The sequence below is a fragment of the Thunnus maccoyii genome, chromosome 14, assembly GCF_910596095.1.
Source record: "Thunnus maccoyii chromosome 14, fThuMac1.1, whole genome shotgun sequence".
NCBI classification, from domain to species: Eukaryota; Metazoa; Chordata; class Actinopteri; order Scombriformes; family Scombridae; genus Thunnus; species Thunnus maccoyii.
In genome coordinates, this window is record NC_056546.1 from 30,452,060 (window position 1) to 30,470,508 (window position 18,449).

General features: G+C 38.2%; 1 protein-coding gene across 1 annotated transcript; it reads right to left on the bottom strand.

Annotated features, from left to right (window-relative positions):
- LOC121912019 (E3 ubiquitin-protein ligase RNF166) lies at positions 1 to 16,578 on the bottom strand. Its single transcript, XM_042434046.1, has 6 exons — positions 15,962 to 16,578; positions 10,721 to 10,877; positions 9,989 to 10,101; positions 9,453 to 9,567; positions 8,491 to 8,598; positions 1 to 7,702 (listed from the first exon to the last, which is right to left on the bottom strand). The coding sequence occupies exons 1-6, from the start codon at positions 16,141 to 16,143 to the stop codon at positions 7,637 to 7,639; spliced, it is 741 nt and encodes a 246-aa protein (XP_042289980.1). The 5' UTR covers positions 16,144 to 16,578; the 3' UTR covers positions 1 to 7,636.
- Between the last annotated feature and the right edge of the window lie 1,871 nt (positions 16,579 to 18,449).

The following is an 18,449-nucleotide window of genomic DNA, read 5'->3' on the forward strand; positions in this document are numbered from 1 at the left end:
TTATTTCAGAGGAAAAGAAAAAAAAAATGCTACAAAACATCCTAAGTTTTATAGTGATTTGATAAAACCCAAACAGTGCAACAGCTGGAAAACCCAGACATCATCATCATCATCATCTCCAGCACCAGTGTCACTGCAAGCACTTTTTATTGATATTATTACTATGTGTAGAGAGAATGCATATTAATCACACTGACCAGACTCTGGATTTACATCTGTTCACTTTGCCCATTTGGGTAACATTTTATTTTAACTCCCCTATTTAGCATTTATAAACACTATATAAACAATTAATAAGTGGTTTATGAATGGTAATCAACTATGACTATTAACAAATACTACAAGTATTTATCAGTGCATGATTCAAATTTATACTGCGTTATCTGGATAACTTGGCTGCATCATCCACAGAGGCCTTTTTACACTCAGTCCATGTTCTAGTTTTCTGAGGTTCCAGGTTTTACTCAACAAAGTTATCCAGATAACTCAGTAATCCTGCTTCTCAGAAAAGACCCCGGATCTAAATGTACAGTACACAATTATGATCAGCAGAAAATACACACTGATTTTGTTGTATAAATAATCATGTCCAACAGCACATTCTTGGAAATTAATTCATAGTTGCAGGAGGACAAATCAGTGAAGTACTTTGTTTTTCGAAAAACAGAAGAATGACTGAATGAATGGATGGATACACACACACACACACACACACACAACTACACTATAATGTGTATTAATTGTTTATATAGTGTTTAGAGAAGCTAAATATAGTATATATGTAGGTTAAAATAAGGTGTTAACCACATTTGTCTTCAAACTGTCTTCACAAATACTACCTCAGTGAAATTGACTTCAGATTGAGGAGATGGATCAATTTTGCCTGAATAGACTTTAATCTAGTTTATACTCTTGTGTGTTTCTTTTGTAACAGTACTATAAATCTTTACATCTATTGCACACAGTTTGCTTTAGTCCAGTGTTTGGGGTTCTTGTCATGGTTTCCCTCTTACTTTCTTTCTGTTTCCCTTTTGTACTTCATTGATGAAAAAGTAAAACTTTCAACTTCCCATGACATCTGGCTGGTTTTCAGTAGTGTTGTGGTGTGTTTGTCTTTCTGGCCAATTCAAAGTAATTTATACAGGGGCATTGCAGTGATTTAGCATTGCATGTCCTTACAGTTGGGGAACTTGTATAATAGAGACAGTATTAAAAAAACCCTACATTTCGACAGCATTCAGCAGACCTTGCCAGCCTGGTAGACACCCATAGCTTTTTGTAGCAGTTTGTAGTACAGGCTGTTATAATTTTTTAGCCCCTAAACCTAAACTAATATAATCTTGATGACATCATATGACATCATCAGGGTTATTTTCTCAGACTTGACTCATTGTGATGAGTACATTGACCTGAATATGTAAAATCTGTGGAGTGCCCCTTTAAAGCAGCTGGTAGGGCAAGATATGACATCAGGTTTGATCAGGTAAAATTCAGTCCAACTTGGCCCAGTCAATCCTTGACACTCTGTTAGCCAGCTGTTGTCTCAGTTCAAGCAGGCTACACTTGGTGAAGTTGGAGGTGTTTGGTTATGGGGCAACAGTGGTTGTGATAATGTAATTAGCAGGCTAATTTTAATTAGTTAGCTAGCCAGCTAACAGCTTGCACATCACTATATTTAAGGATAGACTTGAAAGTGTTACTCGTCACTGGAATAGTTCCTCCTTTCCATATGCCCTTCATAGCACAACCCCACTATATGAAGTGGGGGACAATATCCACAGACCTTGTGTGTGCAAAAACACATTTTAAGCTAATAACAAGTTTGTCAGTCTGATTTAGCCAAATCAAGCTTTTCCAAAGTTAGTCCTTTTAAAGGACTAACTAGTCCTTTTTTAATGCCCTCTTCATATTTCCTCACAGAGCCCCAGCAGAGGGATACACACAGACAATAAACGTACAAGCGAATGGCTAGGATTAAGATACCCAGCTGATTTGACTAACTCAGACTGCTCAAGCCTCATGTTAGCTTCAACTGAACCTGAAAATGCTACATGGCATAGCATTTTCAGGTTCACCTGTCCTTAACCTCTCCTTTAATCCTTGCAAGCCAGACAGTTTTCCTGCTCCTCCATGTTTGCATCAAATGTAGTTAAAAGTGATCTAGTACAAAGCTCTACAGTTTGCTACAGTTAAACACACTTTGCTTTTCTCCTTTTGTTCACTGTGTATGTGACTGTTGAGCTACTGTAACTTGACTGTCTTTAATGATGACTAGTGACAAGCAGTGACAGTTTCACAAAATATTAAAAGCAACAGCACAAAAACAGATTATTTACATTTCATGGGGAAATGTGTTCAACCAAGAGTTAGAGAGAAGCAGATAAACATGGGGTACACAAATTTGAACAAAATAAGAATCCAAGAATTCTGCTACAGAGGTAAAAAGAGTGCTGCGACTTTACAAGTTTTAAACACTTGTAAAAGATTGCTATTTTAACATGAATATAAAAATTATGACACCGAACTGAAGAAACAATTGTTTGTATGAGGCAAGGGGGTTGAAACCAAATCAAACATAAAAACAGTTTACCATTTATATTTTGAGCAACATATGAATGCTGAAAAGAACCTTTTTTAGAGACCTATCTTTTAATTGTTAATGTGCTAAAAATATTAATTATCATTTTTTAAATTTTCAAAAAAAACATTGAAACCTGGGATTAAAGTCAGAATTGCGACTTTTTCGTAAGAATTTTTCAGTATCTAAAGATGTGTTCAGACTGAAGTTGAAGCAAATACAGCCGTTTTTTTAAGTCAATGCAAAAATGTGAGAATACATGGCTTTGCCCTGGGAGATGCAAATTAAGATGAAGAAGCATGTCTATGCGTTTTGAAAATGTCTTAACATGAAAAAAAAACTGCACTTATCCCAAGGTTTAATAGCTATAATTCATGAATGTACAGAGACTAAAAAAATACCGTATAGATACAGTATGTCTGGTGGGAAATTAACAGAAAGAACTGGATACTGATGAGTTTTGAGATCAGACAGAGGCTAAATTGTCACACAAACACAGCACAGGCACGTGTGTGGTGCATACTTTGCTAGGTAGCTACAGCTAACTTTTGCACAGTCTGTTATTAGCTGTTTGGGGTGAATAAACAAGGTCTGTATAACAGTAGTGGTCAAATTTGTTCTAATCCCAAGCACAACTTATCTTTGTGTAAAGTCCGAACACTCCTTTTATTATACTTAAATCTTTGAATTCAGACAGAATTCTAAGATACTGCGTTCATGTCACATTGGAGTTACCATAACCAGTTTCAAATGTAGCTTCATGTTTATGTCAACATCCAAGTCAGAATTACGACAGGGAAACTCATCTTTTTTTAAAAACTCTTTTTTTTTATAGAGCTATATATATCCAATATATAAATGCCAAAAAAACAAACAAACGTGGACCCCTCATGCCAGCCAAAGTCTGTCTTTCAAGATAATTAAATCCAATTTTAAGAATGTTGTGCTATATTGTAAATAGCCTCACGTGGCCAACTCTGCAATCATACAGCTGTCTTAAATTTCAGCTGACATGAATGCCAAGTAGAAACATAGTGACATTAAAGTGGGATACCTATTTTTATTTTTTAAATGTATTCTTCACATGGCCTTATTCATCCTCCATACAACTCCTGCATTCTGACATGTTTTTACTGTGTGCATGTCAGCTCTGGTGTTGCATAATCAGCATTCCCAGTCAATCCACTTTTTTTTTCTTTTTTCTTTTTTTTTTTTTTTACCACAAAAACATTATTGGAAGAAAAGAAATGGCACATGCTGCCCATTTAAAATTAAGTATTCAGTCAACAAATATTTGAAATTTTTGTCACACAAACAAAACTAATGGTACACTTTATATCATATAACTTATAACCCCTGACACCTTTTACAATTTACAAGATCTTTGTCAACTTTTTTAAACAAAACACTCATTCTGCTGTGGAATTTAATTGCAAAATCATTAAAGAGTTAAGATTATACAAAAAGAATTCCAACTATTATTTAAAAAACAGAATGAATTAAAGTGCAAATGATGAATGTATCCTTCCGTGGAAACATTACCAAAGTTACCTTTTCTCTTTTCTCCACAACCTGCCTTCATAACAATCATGATTTGATGTGTATATGATATTCTATGAGTGTTTGTTTCATTGTGGCTCTGCACATCTGGAGAAGGACTGCCATCTACTGGTCAAACCATAGAAAACATCTGTGTTAAACCAGACCCATTCTCTCCAGTCCTGTATGTGTTTCTGGTGTGTGTGTGTGTGTGTGTGTGTGTGTGTGTGTGTGTGTGTGTGTGTGTGTGTGCAATTCAACAGCAATTCAAGTTTGTAAATCAACTTCATTGTCCCCGTAAAGTTGCAGACACATATTCGACCCATGTCTGATATTAGTCCTGTGGTTTGAAACGGAAACATTTTCCAAAAATATATCTTTTTACTCATCTATCTTGGCAGATACATCATAAAAATATTCCTTGTAGCAAGTGTTGAAGAAGCAGATAAGAGTAAAATGGGGGTTCAGCATTTCCATCCCTTCTGATGTTTTTCCAACAATATCTACAGATCAATCTGGTAGAAAAAAAATGCTGACAAGTGCAGGTACTCACAAGAATAAAAAATAGGAACTGTTTGATTTTGCTTCAAGGGGGGGGGGGTGAATGTAGTGCTAATGTCTTTTACTGTAAACGTTTATATACTATGGAGTTCAAGATGGTAATACTGGCATTCTGAGCTGATGACAAATGATCCCTGCTTCCTTCATTGGTGCAGTTTGATCCATTTAAACTGCACATGAAGCTCTCAAGTCTGTTTTTATTTACCTGCCATCTCTTGAGGTCCCTCTATTGTCTTTGGACAGTAATTTATGAGCCACGGCTGAGCTTCCAGGATTTGAATCAGATGTCAGCCTGTGAAGCTTCCTTTTGGTGTTGCCGTGTCATGACTATGACCAATATACCAATTTATCATCTTAACGTTTGCGAATAGTTCAACATCACAGTAAACAGGACAGACTACTGATCAGTTTGTCACACAGGTTTGGATGGCTGTCTCTGACAGCTCTGTTAACGTTAACACTTCCATATTTGGCTTGGGGTCACTTTACCAATGCATTCAGTCAGTCTGGGATCTGGTTAAAGGACTGTTTTATATTTTCAGCTCCTGACGCCAGCTGCTGCAGTCCACTGACAAATATTGCAGTGAACAGTGAGTTCAGTTAAGATAGTGGATTATTAGAAATCCACAACGGAAAACCTGATTATTCTAGCAATGCTGCGCCCTCTGGAGTAGCTTTTACATCGCCCAGTCTGACAACCTGCCATGCGCATTTGACATTAAGTCTGACCATAATTTCTCAGTGCCTGACCAGTCACACCACCATCCCTGTGCCAAGGTGAAGTTTCCACAACACTCTTACTCTACACTTCTTTTATTTCTTTATCTTGTGAATAAGCCTTAGGGCAAAGCACTGAGATGACAATGAGGAGTTTGTGTGTTTGGGGGAGATTTTAGACCGTTTTAGAAAGAAGCTAGAAGAGGCTAAAGGGCCAGACGTAGTTCTACATGGACAAAGACGTGGTTCAGTTTCTATGTCACTGGGTGTCTGCATAGACTGATGTGTTTAAATGTTTGCTGGTATGGACAGTCCGCATAGACATCATGTATATGGGGAGAAGATTAAATTTACTGTCACATGTATGCAGAAGGCTTAAGTCTGCCCTCAATGTTTATGGAAATATTATGCTGATGCTTTCTGAAAATGATTTGGTCTTCAGATTATTTTCTATGCATTAGCAAAAATAAAATACAGGTTATGTTGGAGAAAGACTGTTGAGAGACAGAGTGGGAGACACAAAGGCCTTCAGTTTCACAGCAGTGTGATACAGCAATGTGTGCAAAGCTGGCAGTTAACTGGAAGGTGGAGGTAAATCAAATTAAGCTGTGTGGATTTTCCCTCTAACATTCATCTCAGCTCCTAACATCATGAACCTCATCACAGTTTCACATTAGTTTATCTGTCAGACATCAGTCCACCACTGAGATCCATCAGCTTCACTCTCACCTCCAGTTGCTGACAGAAATCTGTGGAGAAACATTTCAGTCCTTCATCTCCCAAATCTGTATTTCATTTCTTAAGTGGCTTATTTAACGAATTCCATTTTTGTGTGCACACAGACTACCAATATGAAATCAAAAAGTGTAATAAAAGGAATTTGAATTGCAATATACTGTATTCCTAATCATACTCTGAAGAGACATGGTAGGGTTCAGGAACTTACTTTACATTAACACTGTTTTAAGTAGAGTCTCCAAAATACTGTGATATTTCTCTGTCATTATCGTATCTGTACCTCATAACTATCCACATTTATCTTTTAATACATCATACAACAGTGACATACATTCTGTTGTAGCTACTCAACACAGAGTCTCTCCAGATAATGGAGAAGAGATTTGTCTGCCTGTCAAATATGAACAGTGCAGGCAGAATATTCATAACACACCCACATCAGGTGTGACAGTGTGTTCTGCCTTTTCCATCAGGTTACTGAAGTGAAACTATAAGGCCAGAGAATGAAATGAGCATACAGCCTTATTTTGTTCTATTAAAATCCAGGGAGTTTTAGCCTCCCCATGCATGATGTGCTGGTACGTGTACAGGGTGCAGGGCATCCTCACCTCTAACCTAATGAGCATGACCATTAGAAGATGTTGACATGGACAGTACTATTGCAGGTGTTACCATGCAATGCTCAGTCAACAGGTCACCTGACAGCCGGAGCAACAGAATGAACTCTTCCTGTGTGTAAAAGGCCAACGAGCTGCTGCTGCTGCTTTTATTACTGATGTGATTTTGTTTTGTCTGGTAAGTACAAAATATCATATCAGCTCTATAACAGGTGCATTCATTTGTGGAGTTGATAGTGAAGTGATGTTATTGATTCATGGTGTTTTGGACTTTAAAGTTATTTTAACTACTGTATATTAACTCCTGCTCACCTTTTAACAGATTGAGCATCAACCTAGTTACTCACAGTGAGTACCAGCAGTCAGCGACTAGTGATCCTGTGAAGACCTGGATCAGTGATGGGGGTTTTAGAGTCAGCATGCTTCAGGATGTTTCAAACTCACAGACGAGACATTTTTCCATGGAGTTAGCCCTTCATGCTGTGACTGGTAGTCCAGATGGCTGCCGTCAGGTGCACTGACGCTGTGAGTGGATGGACTGTTTCCAAGCCATGGGTGGTGTCCAACTTTAAGTAGCTTGTCTTGGATCTATTCCAAACCCACAGAATGTTTTGTCTTCAAAACATCAAATCCAAACGGATCAGTGAAAAGATAAATGACTGGCTGCACTGCTACACCAGGAGAAACTCCCTGGCGTGAGGGCATCACCAAATCCAAAGTCAGCTGCACTTCTCTGTGATGTGGATCTCTGAAGAAACTCTGTGAACCTGGCGGGATCAGGTGTGTTCGCTGGGTGGATGATACCTTCTGAGCCATGGAGGAGCAGCAGCAGTGCAGAGGGATAAGGTGGAGTGGGTGCTAACGGTGACAGGGTGGTGGTGATGTGTCAGTTTTCAGCCAGTGACAGTGCCAGAGCTGCCTGCAGTGCTGCCTCTTCATCAATGCTGTAGTCCTGAAAACACACAGAAAGACTGCTGCTAGTCAATGTGGACCACACATAACGCAACTCTGACCGAATCAATAACTTGTAGACCATCCATTAATTAAGGAGTCTGATCTGTTTGCATTGGTCAGATTCAAACCTTGAGGACAAACTCCTTGATTTCATTATAGCCAAAAGCCCCAAAGTTCCTCTCAGATCATTGTTGTGTCTGAAAACAACAGTAAACTATTAGACACCACAGAGAGGAGCTTTAACCAAAAAGGAGGCGTGACAAAAAAGTGTATTATTATTATTATTATCATTATTATTATAAATATCAGGGGTTTTTTTCCAATAGAAGATTGGTAACAGATATAAGTTATGATATGCTGTGGACAGCTTTCATTGGAACTACTTTCTACAGAGGTCCCAGTGAAAACTTCACAGTGTGTTCTGTGGATTCTGTGGACACTGTTTCTGGAAAGAGATGTTGCTGGTGAACATTTAAAAATGTTCATTTGGAATGCTGTGAGTACCACAAGTTTAATTCCGTTCACCTCTGTTGTATTGGGGTTGGAGGCAGAAATCTCAAAACCTGGACACATAGGATCAAAACTATCTGCATTGAGATACAAGTAGAGGAAAGTGAGAGAATGTGTTTTTCTTTTGTTTTGTTGTTTTGGTGGGATGAACTTCAAAGTGAAGAATTTGCTTCATGCTTCATGTTTAGCAGGTTAAAATGATGATTTGATTTTTTTTGCAGTAAATCTTACAAAATATATTTAAAAAGACAAAAACAATAACAGTGTTGGACTTACAACAAAGGTGTCATAAGAGAACTTGTGTCTGTGGAGGAGATGCTGGAGGAAGTTGGAGCTCTTATAGCTGGGGTCTCCCCACGGCATAGCTGAACACACAGGACACACCTGGAGACACAAGCATACAGCACAGTCACAGAGAGTCACTGTTAGAACTCAAACAGCACAGTTTTAGCTATGGCTGCAATTAACAATTATTTTCATTATCATAAAATAATCTGTTGATTATTTTTTCGTTTAGTTGGATTAATGGATTAGTTGTGTGGTCTACAAAATGTCAGAAAATGGTGAAACATATCAATCACTGTTTCCCAAAGATTATGTCTTCTGTCATTTTCAAAAGATATTCAGTTTACTGTCACGGAGGACTAAAGAAACCAGAAAATATTCACATTTAAGCTGCTGGACTCAGAGAATTTGGACTTGAAAAAATGTCTCAAAATATCAAAATAATCAAAATAGTTGGTAGAGTTAAATAGATTGGAACAGCCCCTTTCAACCAAACACTCACAAGAACTAAGTCAATCATGAGTCATCATGATGTTCTTTGTGATTTAGTGTTGTGTGACTGTGCTGACTGCAGAGGCACAAAGACAGACTGGAAAAGCCAAGAGGCTTGTCTCCAAAGTAGTGACTATATGCTGATTGTTTATCTTGCTGTCTTCCTGCTTCCTACATAAACATAACCACTAACAAATATTAATGATAACAACTTTATTTCCCTCAATTATTCTCTCACACTATTATTAGATGATCTGGGAAGTCGGCTACAAAACCGCTGTTTAATGTCAATACATTTAAAAGAAATTCCCATCACAAGTCCTAATATTGATACTAGCTCCACCCAGTGTTGGTTTGCAGTCTGAATGAATGTTGCACAAGTTGTTATAGTCTGGAGGTTTGGTTGTGTCAGTTGGAAAGTGTTATAATGCAATGTGGTTTATTCCAGAACAGGTTCTTACCACTTTATTGGGGTCGTTACGGTGGTTGTCCATACAGTGCTTCACCAGTTCCTGCTGGTCCAGGTTTCTGGCTCCACAGAACGGACACACAAATGTTGACCGGTTTGGAATATTGCTACATATGTGAGGACACACATACACAAACAGAAGACATGAATCAACACACGCTTGTAAGATAATTCAGTCATTCTGTCTTGGCATTTTATCTAAAGAACAAAGCGCTTCAATGTTTTTAACGTCAGTCTTGACCTTCTGACTGACTTGTTGGTTTGGGAATTTAAAGAGAGAAGAAAAGAGAAAGAAAAAGAAAGAAAGAAAGAAAAAAGAAAGACAGAAAGATGTTGAGAAACATAGTGAAGTGACAGTGAGGAGACATTGCCTGGTAATAATCAAGAGCCACAATCCAATCACTAGTGACTGCATCTGATAAAAGAAACAGACAAATGAGAAGTCTACATGGTGAGTTTGTGTGGATGGGAACACAGTGTGGGTAATGACAGGGAGCAGGAGGAGACCTAACACATGAGGATGTGTACCTTGGTATAGGTTGGGAGGTTGGTACCACAGGGACAAACTTGGGACAGTTGGCTATCTGCTCCTGGACTTTAGAACAGGAAGCAATGTGGGACCTCATCTTTACCAGAGCCACCTGAGAATAAACACACACAGTTATCAAGCAGGCTGACCTACAGTTACAGGAGAATAACACCATCTGCAGAGCTGTCTCATTAGTGGTACACGCTGCCATGTCAGAGGAGTCCTGTCCATACATACTGTACACTTTACATTACTGTCATGATTGATCATATCTAATCATATTTATTAGCTGAACACATGCCAAACCATAAAATAGCACTGTTCAAATGTAATCTACTTCTCATCCAACCTATAGTCTTTACTGTTACAAATGATAACTGTGCTCATGTAAACGTCCAATGATACATTCTTTCTATGTAAACTAACAACACACGTTCTATTTTTCATATTTGTTTTGTTAGTATGTGTTCCTGAAATGTTGTGTTACAATTTTGTGAAATGTATTTTCTGTAGAATGTTTCTATTTGGTGCATCATAGGATACCAGAAATGTTTCACTATAACTGTAAAATAAAAACATAAAGAATGCAAATGCTTTCCTGTATGAGCTGCAAAAATAAAAAGTACATTCTTATGGTTGTCATGAGTTACACAATATAATCAAATCCATCCATCATGGAGACTTGCATATATGGTTTTCTAACATGGTTCATGGAACAATTGGATGTGTACCTTCTTGCTACAGCCCCTGCAGGGAGCTTTGTATGAGGCCAGCTGCTTCTCCACGCTGCTGGAGCGCTCCACTTTCTTGGGGTCAAAGGGGACCCGACAGAGAGGGCAGAGGGGGGAGGTCACCTGAAGACATGGCTGCAGACACTCCCCGCAGAACCTGGAACAGTAGAGAGAGCATCACTTCATCCATCCTTCCAAGATAAATGTAAAGAAGATGATGAGATCCAAGCCACAGACATTTGACTGCTTCACTGTCTCTTTCTTGGAAGAAACATGTGTAGAGTGTCTTCATGTTTTGGTGGACAACAAAGATCTGTTCTATTCTGTTCTATTCTAATACAGCCGTTTTCTTCAGTCCAGATGATCTAAACACACACACTTCATTATCTGTTCTTCCACAGAAAAAACTGAACTGTTACCAAGACATTTCTGATTATACACTTCACCTTGTCTCTAAAATCAAAATATAAGGCATCATAAAATAAAGACTAATTCCCATCACAAGTTACCAGAACCTAAATTATGTCTTTAAATTTCTTTTTAAGTCTTACCAACAATCAAAAAATCATTCACTCAATTTACAATCCAATGAAAATTTGAGAAGCTGCAACCTTCAAATGTACAATAAAAGGTATTTTGGTGGGTGTTTTACAATTGATCAGTTATCATCATTTTCACTCATTTTCTTGGGATGGTGTAATGGAACTAGATTAACCAAAAATGTGCATACTGGGTTCTACATGTCCTCCATTTATAAATATTTCAGCTACATAAATCACTTCAGCTGGCCCAATGGCACTAAATAAGAAAGTGTGTATGAGGCTCAGCAACGGCTTTTATGGAGAAAAGTCCAGCCAGAGCTGTGAAATTAGACTTCCACCATATTTAGGATGCTTTTTATCACGCTGCTGCAGCAGGGCTGCTCAGCTCATCCACATCTGATCCAATGATGAAGCCACTGAGTTTCACAATATCTGGTGCATCACACACCACATCTCTCTGTCAGGAACACTTGGGTTGTGAGTGAAACTGACTGAAAAGGTTCTATTCTGGGCAGATAAATTAGTTTCACTTTCAAGTCTGACAGATGAAAACATGGAGGCACTGAGAGTCAGACATAACACAGAATCTGTCGACGCACTGTTTCCCTGTGTAAGTACACACAAGCATTAGTGTTTCCAGAAGTTTCATCTATCCCCATCAGCAGCAGGAGTAAAAATAGCTGCATTTTACCTTTAACTGGAAATAGAACAGAGGCTACCTGAGGTCTGGTCTGCTCTTTGTTGTTCTTTTCAACTGCAGACTGAGTAAGATTACACCTCTCTGGCTATCTCCTCTCTGATGATGCTGAGGCTGATAATGTCATTATTCCATCAGTTACACATTTCACAATGCTACTTGACTGCAAATGGTAAAAGATCCACCTGGTTAGAAAACAGGCAAAATACAAAGTGCAGCTCACGAACACAGATACAGATATAGCCTGCAGGTTTCAACATGTTTTGGTTTTCTTTGTGTAAAGCAGCTGACTGGTTTACAGCACTCAGCCTGAGGTCTGTTAGCAAAAGTTACACTTCCATCTACCAATTTGCAAAGTGACTCAGATCATTTTGAATCAGGTAATGACTGACGACTTGTCATTTCTGCAGAATTCTGGCCTTGTTTCCTCCCTGTGCACCTGCAGACAGACAGGTGCTGCCTCTGTGTCACATGACGTCCCCTATCAGTGAGAAGCTTCTCTCTTGTGTTGACTATAACACGACACCAAGCCTGTAGCGCTGCTATCAGCAGTCAAGCTGCAGGTGGCAACTTTACCCATGCACCCCAACAACTCTTGTGTTTGACTAAAGGTGTCAAAAGCATCAGCTCTCTCTCTCTCATACCCAGCACACAACATCTTTTTTGACTGTTTTTGAGTTGTTGTTTTTTTGATAATGAAATATTTAAGGCTAATATAGAGGTGTTGCCTGTATTTTCTGTTGATTAATTAAATTACTAATAATTCAAGGCATGAAGGTATATGATATTTAACTACCCCTGTCTCCAGTCATTTATGCTTCATTAAATCAATAAATATAGACTTATATAAAACAAACCTACATGAGACTCACATATGTGTTTTATGTGTTTATGTGTTCATCTTACCAATGAAATAACATGATTTTCAGTTCAAGCTAACTAAAAAGAACTGCTATTCCATTTCAATCCATCCCAATCAACTCATTTCTTCAAACTAAAGCTGAACTTTAGGCTGAAGTTCATTCTTGTTCCTTCAGTTGGATGTGTAGAATGATGTCTGTGCACAGTGTGTTTTCACATTCATCTGCAGGAGGAGGGAAGTTTCTCTGAGCTCACCTTAAATCTCACTTAGACTGTTTGAATATACAGTCAATGTTTTGGAGCCAGTCATGGTCCAGTATGCAACTTACACAAGTGTAACGTGGCAAATTGAATCTCCAGTGCACAAACACTAAGAATGGACTTTTCAGTGAAGTAGGAGACATCTTGTGTCCAGCGATTCAATTTGTTTAATTATTTGAATATACATATATTCTGGATTTTTCAATGAAAGAACAGAAGTAGATGTCATTTTCAGGATTTGAACATGGTAATTGAACTTTTTTGGTGGAAAAAAACAAATTAGCCACAAATCATTATTCAAAGCAGAGGCTTTTTCATATGTTCAAATATGTCTAAAGAGGACCTTTAAATAGATTCATAAAGCTGTATTGATTGGTGTACTTCCTGGATCCTGGACTGTCACACTATATACATATTGCGGTCCTGCAGGAATTGGACATTTTACTCAGCAGCTCAGATAAATTATTACAGGAAGAATGTTGAAAATACAAACTCCCTGGATGGTAGGCAATCTCATTTGTAACTTCTAAGGTGGTAGAAAACAATGTGGCAAAGTAACAGAAAACAGAATTTATTCCCACCAAGAAAGTCTTGAGAAGTATGATGCTCAGTGCTGCCTCTGGTGGCAGAGTCAGGAAGACTGTAGTTTGATTCAGTAGTACTGCTGTGAAGGGAGTGACCTTTCCTGCTCAGAAAATATCATGTTTTCACAAGTCCAAGCAGCAAAGCTGCTGGAACCCTTTTGTATTTGTTAGGATTATTATTATTATCATTATTCTGCCCTAGAGGTATCCGGGTCTCAGAAACCATAACAGCTACAGTTCCCAAACTTGGTAGATAGGTTGGAAATCTCACCCACTACTCAGACAAAAAAATGATACTGATTGGCCAGATGGTGGCGCTATAACAATAAACTTTACATTTAGCCTATAACTGTAGACTACAGTTTGTTATTATAGCTAGAACTGTAAGTCTCACAAACATTTTTTTCTGTATTTTGTGGATCCAGATGAATCTCTTCATATAAGCCACACCCATCTGCACCAAGATAGATTTTCCGCCATTTTGAATTTTGTCCACATCTGTTTTTTTGCTACTCCTCCTTTAAATTATAAGCAATCATCACAAAATTTGGCATATAGCATATCTGGACCAAGCCAGAAAAGAGTGCTTTTTCTGATTTTTGATATTCCATACCATTTTTGAATTATACATTTTTAAACCTGTGTCTTTAAATTCAATTTTACATAACCATTCATAAATTAAAATTGGCTTAAGCTATTAACCAAACTCGGTGCATGTGTTTGGATCCTAGGTTCGAGCTTCGCTGCACAGTCCTTGTATATTCTGCCATTAGGGGCTGCCACAAATGTAAAAAGTTTATATCTCGTAATCGGCTGCATGGATTCATATGAAATTCAGTTTGCACGGTCTAGGGTTAACTTAGACTCTACAACAAATCTAAAATTCTAAACATTGGACATTCCAACTTCAAAAAATTAAAATAAATCACCTGTATGTCCTTCAGAGCTGAAATGTTTTCAGCGCATCCACTGAAGTCTGTCTGATTGCAACCTATGGTCAATTCACAAGTCTATCACTATATTTTTCAAAATATGCAAAATCAACATATTATATATATAAAATCAAATCTATATCTCCACAAGTCTTCATATGCTACTAAAGTTGACACAGACATTTTTTGATACTAGATATTATTCAGATCAGTGGAATAGTGAGTCCACAGTGATATTCAGTATCTTGCTCTAATTTGTACTGTATACACAACATTTTCTATTTCATCTCATTTTTAAAGAAATTTCACCAAAGTATTTGACAATACACCCGACACCAGCAGAATGGTGTGTGATTTTTTTTTTGCAGAATTTTCTCACCAGCATTTTGACAGACAAAAACACCCCAGTCTGGCACATGTGATGTCATTGCCTCAAGTTATAAGAGGGTAATGTGGAAACCACGTCTCTCCAGTGGTGCAGTCAGTAAGTCACCGGGTTCGAGTCCCTGGGTGTCCACCTCACACTTATCAAACCATGTGGCAATTTATGATAGTGGCATGTTTTCAAATTCTTGTGAAGGTCATATTCAGTGGAAGACTGCCCTTCTGTGCTTGAACCCCATTCATGGCCGTTTTCTTTGCACCCTACTGAGTCATCTTTACTTACTTTTTAAGTTGGTAAAGAGATTGCCTTGCATCCTCTGAGTTTGCATTTTGTACATTGTTTTGTTTATGAGTCCCTCGGTTGCTGACCTGCAGGCTGTTATGAGTAGTATCAGGGTTACTGAAGAAACACCGTTACAGCAAAAGATAAGGTTTTTAAAAGAATGTCTTAGACAAAATAAATTGGTTCTACACATACCAGGTGACGTCATGTAAAAACATATTTGTGAGCCAATAATTTTATGAGAGAAAAAAAATAGTTCCTTTTCTTGTACCTTTAAGGCATTTGTCTTTGAGCTCAAAAATATTCGGTGAACCAGTTATTACTTTTGTTAAAAACACATTTCTAGCTCTTATCTTATTTTAGACCTTACGGTTCAAATTACAATTATCTCAAGAACATTTGTGCACTAAAAATAAGCCCATACAGAAGTCCTCTGTTCCTGTCAGAACAGTAGTGATGATTATGCATCAGTCTAATGAGCCCGACAGTATGACTGGCTGCTGCAGCTGCTGCCAGATGTTTAAAGAGTAGTATTGAACTAACCCAGACCAACTGTTATTAACAATATAGAAACCTCACTAAATGTCTGTCTGCTTTCATAAAACAAAGCAGCTGTGTATTTTAAAAAGCGACATGGTTCCGTCACTGTACGAGCACAAACAATAACATACATCCAAACAAGAAGTAGCTACTTTACGTGTGAGCACAGCTGGCGATGCTGACGGGTTTATGGTAGACCTCCAGGCAGATGGGACAGGAGAACTGACTCTCGATGCTCTCCGCCGGAGCTGCTAGCGAGCCTGAGCCGCTGTTCGGCGGCTGCTGCTGCTGCCTGAGCTGGGTGCTCGCCGAGACAAAGCTCCGAAACATCGCCATCATGGAGCCGGAGAGGATCTGCAATTGTCGACAACAGCTCGCTGCCCGAGAGAGGAAGCTGTCCAACTGTTCAAACTGCTACCAGCTAGTGCATTATCAGTACAGCAGTTTAAATACGTATCGTGCAAACATGATATCTGTTCACGATGCTTGTCGTAAAAAAAATTGAATAAACCACAGCATTACTTTTCCCTGGCTGGAGAAGACATGCCGGAGAAGTAAACATTGGGAGCAGAGCACGTTGGTGAGTGTCAGCGCGATGCTGGAGGATGACCTGAATAAAAAAACATCGATCTATAAACCCATGGAGTCTGTGTGATGCTGTGTCCACACGCTTGTCAGATTAGCGCTTTTGGTCAGACCTCAGTGAACGCTCGCGAACAGCACGAGAGGCTACAACAAAAGCCCTCCACGCGAACTGCTTTATGGAGGTTGAAGTCCTGTTGTACATTTACTTATAGGACTGTACGTTTCTTTACAACTGCAATCCCAGAGGCCAGTTCAGAGGTGTGTAGTAAACGGACCGGACCAAAAGTCAGCTACAAACCTCGCGTTATCACGATTTATGTTTAACATCAGTGCAATTCATTACCATCGTAAACAATGTAAAACTGAGAGTGTCACAAAGAAAATGAGGCAAACCAGTGAGAACAAACATGCAATTTGGGTTATCTCTTACAAGGCAAAAGCAGATACACTAGCTGTAAAGGACAGGTTCACAATTTTTCAAGTCTTCCTTTAAACATCAGTCAAGAGCCTAAATGAACAGTGAAACATATTTGTCTTGCTGTAATCATTCCTCCTGTTCATACTGACCATTAGAAGATCCCTTCATAATGCACTTATAATGGAAGTGATGGAGGACAAAATCCACAGTCCTCCTTCTGTGCAAAAATGTATTTAAAAGTTTATCTGAAGCTAATATGAAGCTTCAGTGTCAGAGTCAAATCAAGTAGATATCTTTCAACATTACATACTATTTAGTGCCAAAGTCCCTCTTTTTGTTACTATACGTCCACCACAGGAAACACAGTCTGAGGAAAGACAAAGAGGGAATTTGATGCTAAAAAGACTGTAAATGTGATATATATCCACTTGATACGACTAACTCAGACTGCTGAAGCCTCATATACCTCCTTTAAACATATTTGATAGAATACTAGAGGGTAAAATGACATTTTCCATTTGTAAGAGTTAATATTTAATATTTATTTTAAATTTTTACAAAGCCTACTTAGTGTAGATGCTAATTTTTCTCTCAAATCTTTAAGCCAGTTCCAGATTTACCAGGCTATTACACTTCTCTAAAGACAAGTCAGTTTATTTATAGAACACATTTAAAAACAGCTGGCAAAAGTTGACCAAAGTGATAAAGTTGAGGGACTTAGTGGTCCAAATTAATGCAGTAGAAGCAAGATATCCTGAATGTTTTAGTCTTTTAGTCAAGCCTAAACAACACTACACTTTAAACAATGCAACTCCATAGTTTCTGTCTTCTTTTGTCACACCATAGACTGCCCACATTGATGAAGCTCTATCCCAGTTTTTTAAACAGGCTCTCTGTTATACATGTGTGGTCTTCATGATAACCCTGATGACATCATTATGACATCATCAGAGTTCGGAAGCATCCTGCCAGACCACAGAAGTCATTATTCAGCTGTTTTTACAGGCTGAGTTCTCCCTATGATGAGTAAACTGATACTGTTTAAAATCAGTGCAGCGCCCCTGTAAGGATATGTTTACATATGACTTACATATATGTTTCAATAAAGTTTGAGCCTGGTAAAGATTAAATTTGTAAAAACAAAGTGTATGACCCCTATATCTTTCTGTATAAATAAAGATTTATGTAGAAATAGTGTTACCTTCAAATTGGTTAAAGAATCAATGAAAGTTTACCAGTTTATATGGGGACATGGTGGCAGGTGTGGTAGCCTTACAGTGCACTGATGAGACCCTTTGAGAGTCCTTGTCTGCTCAGATTCAAGTTCTTCATCGCCTAGTTTAACAATGTAATCATTCAAATAATACTATTCTGATTGAAATACAACCAACTTTACAGAGAACTCAAATGACGGGACAGATGGTTCTCTTTTTATTCTATTATTAAAACCCCCAAAGAATTATGTTGATATGAAAGTGCACATTAACACAGAAATGAAGAGTCTAGTTGAGCACAGACTGAAGGAAAGATGGCAAAAGGAGTGTGATGAGATGTACAGGACGAAGCAGAAGAGGGTAAACAATATCTTTGGTCAAAACACTGTACAGGAAGCTGTGTGGGTTTATGTGATTAAGAAGAAACT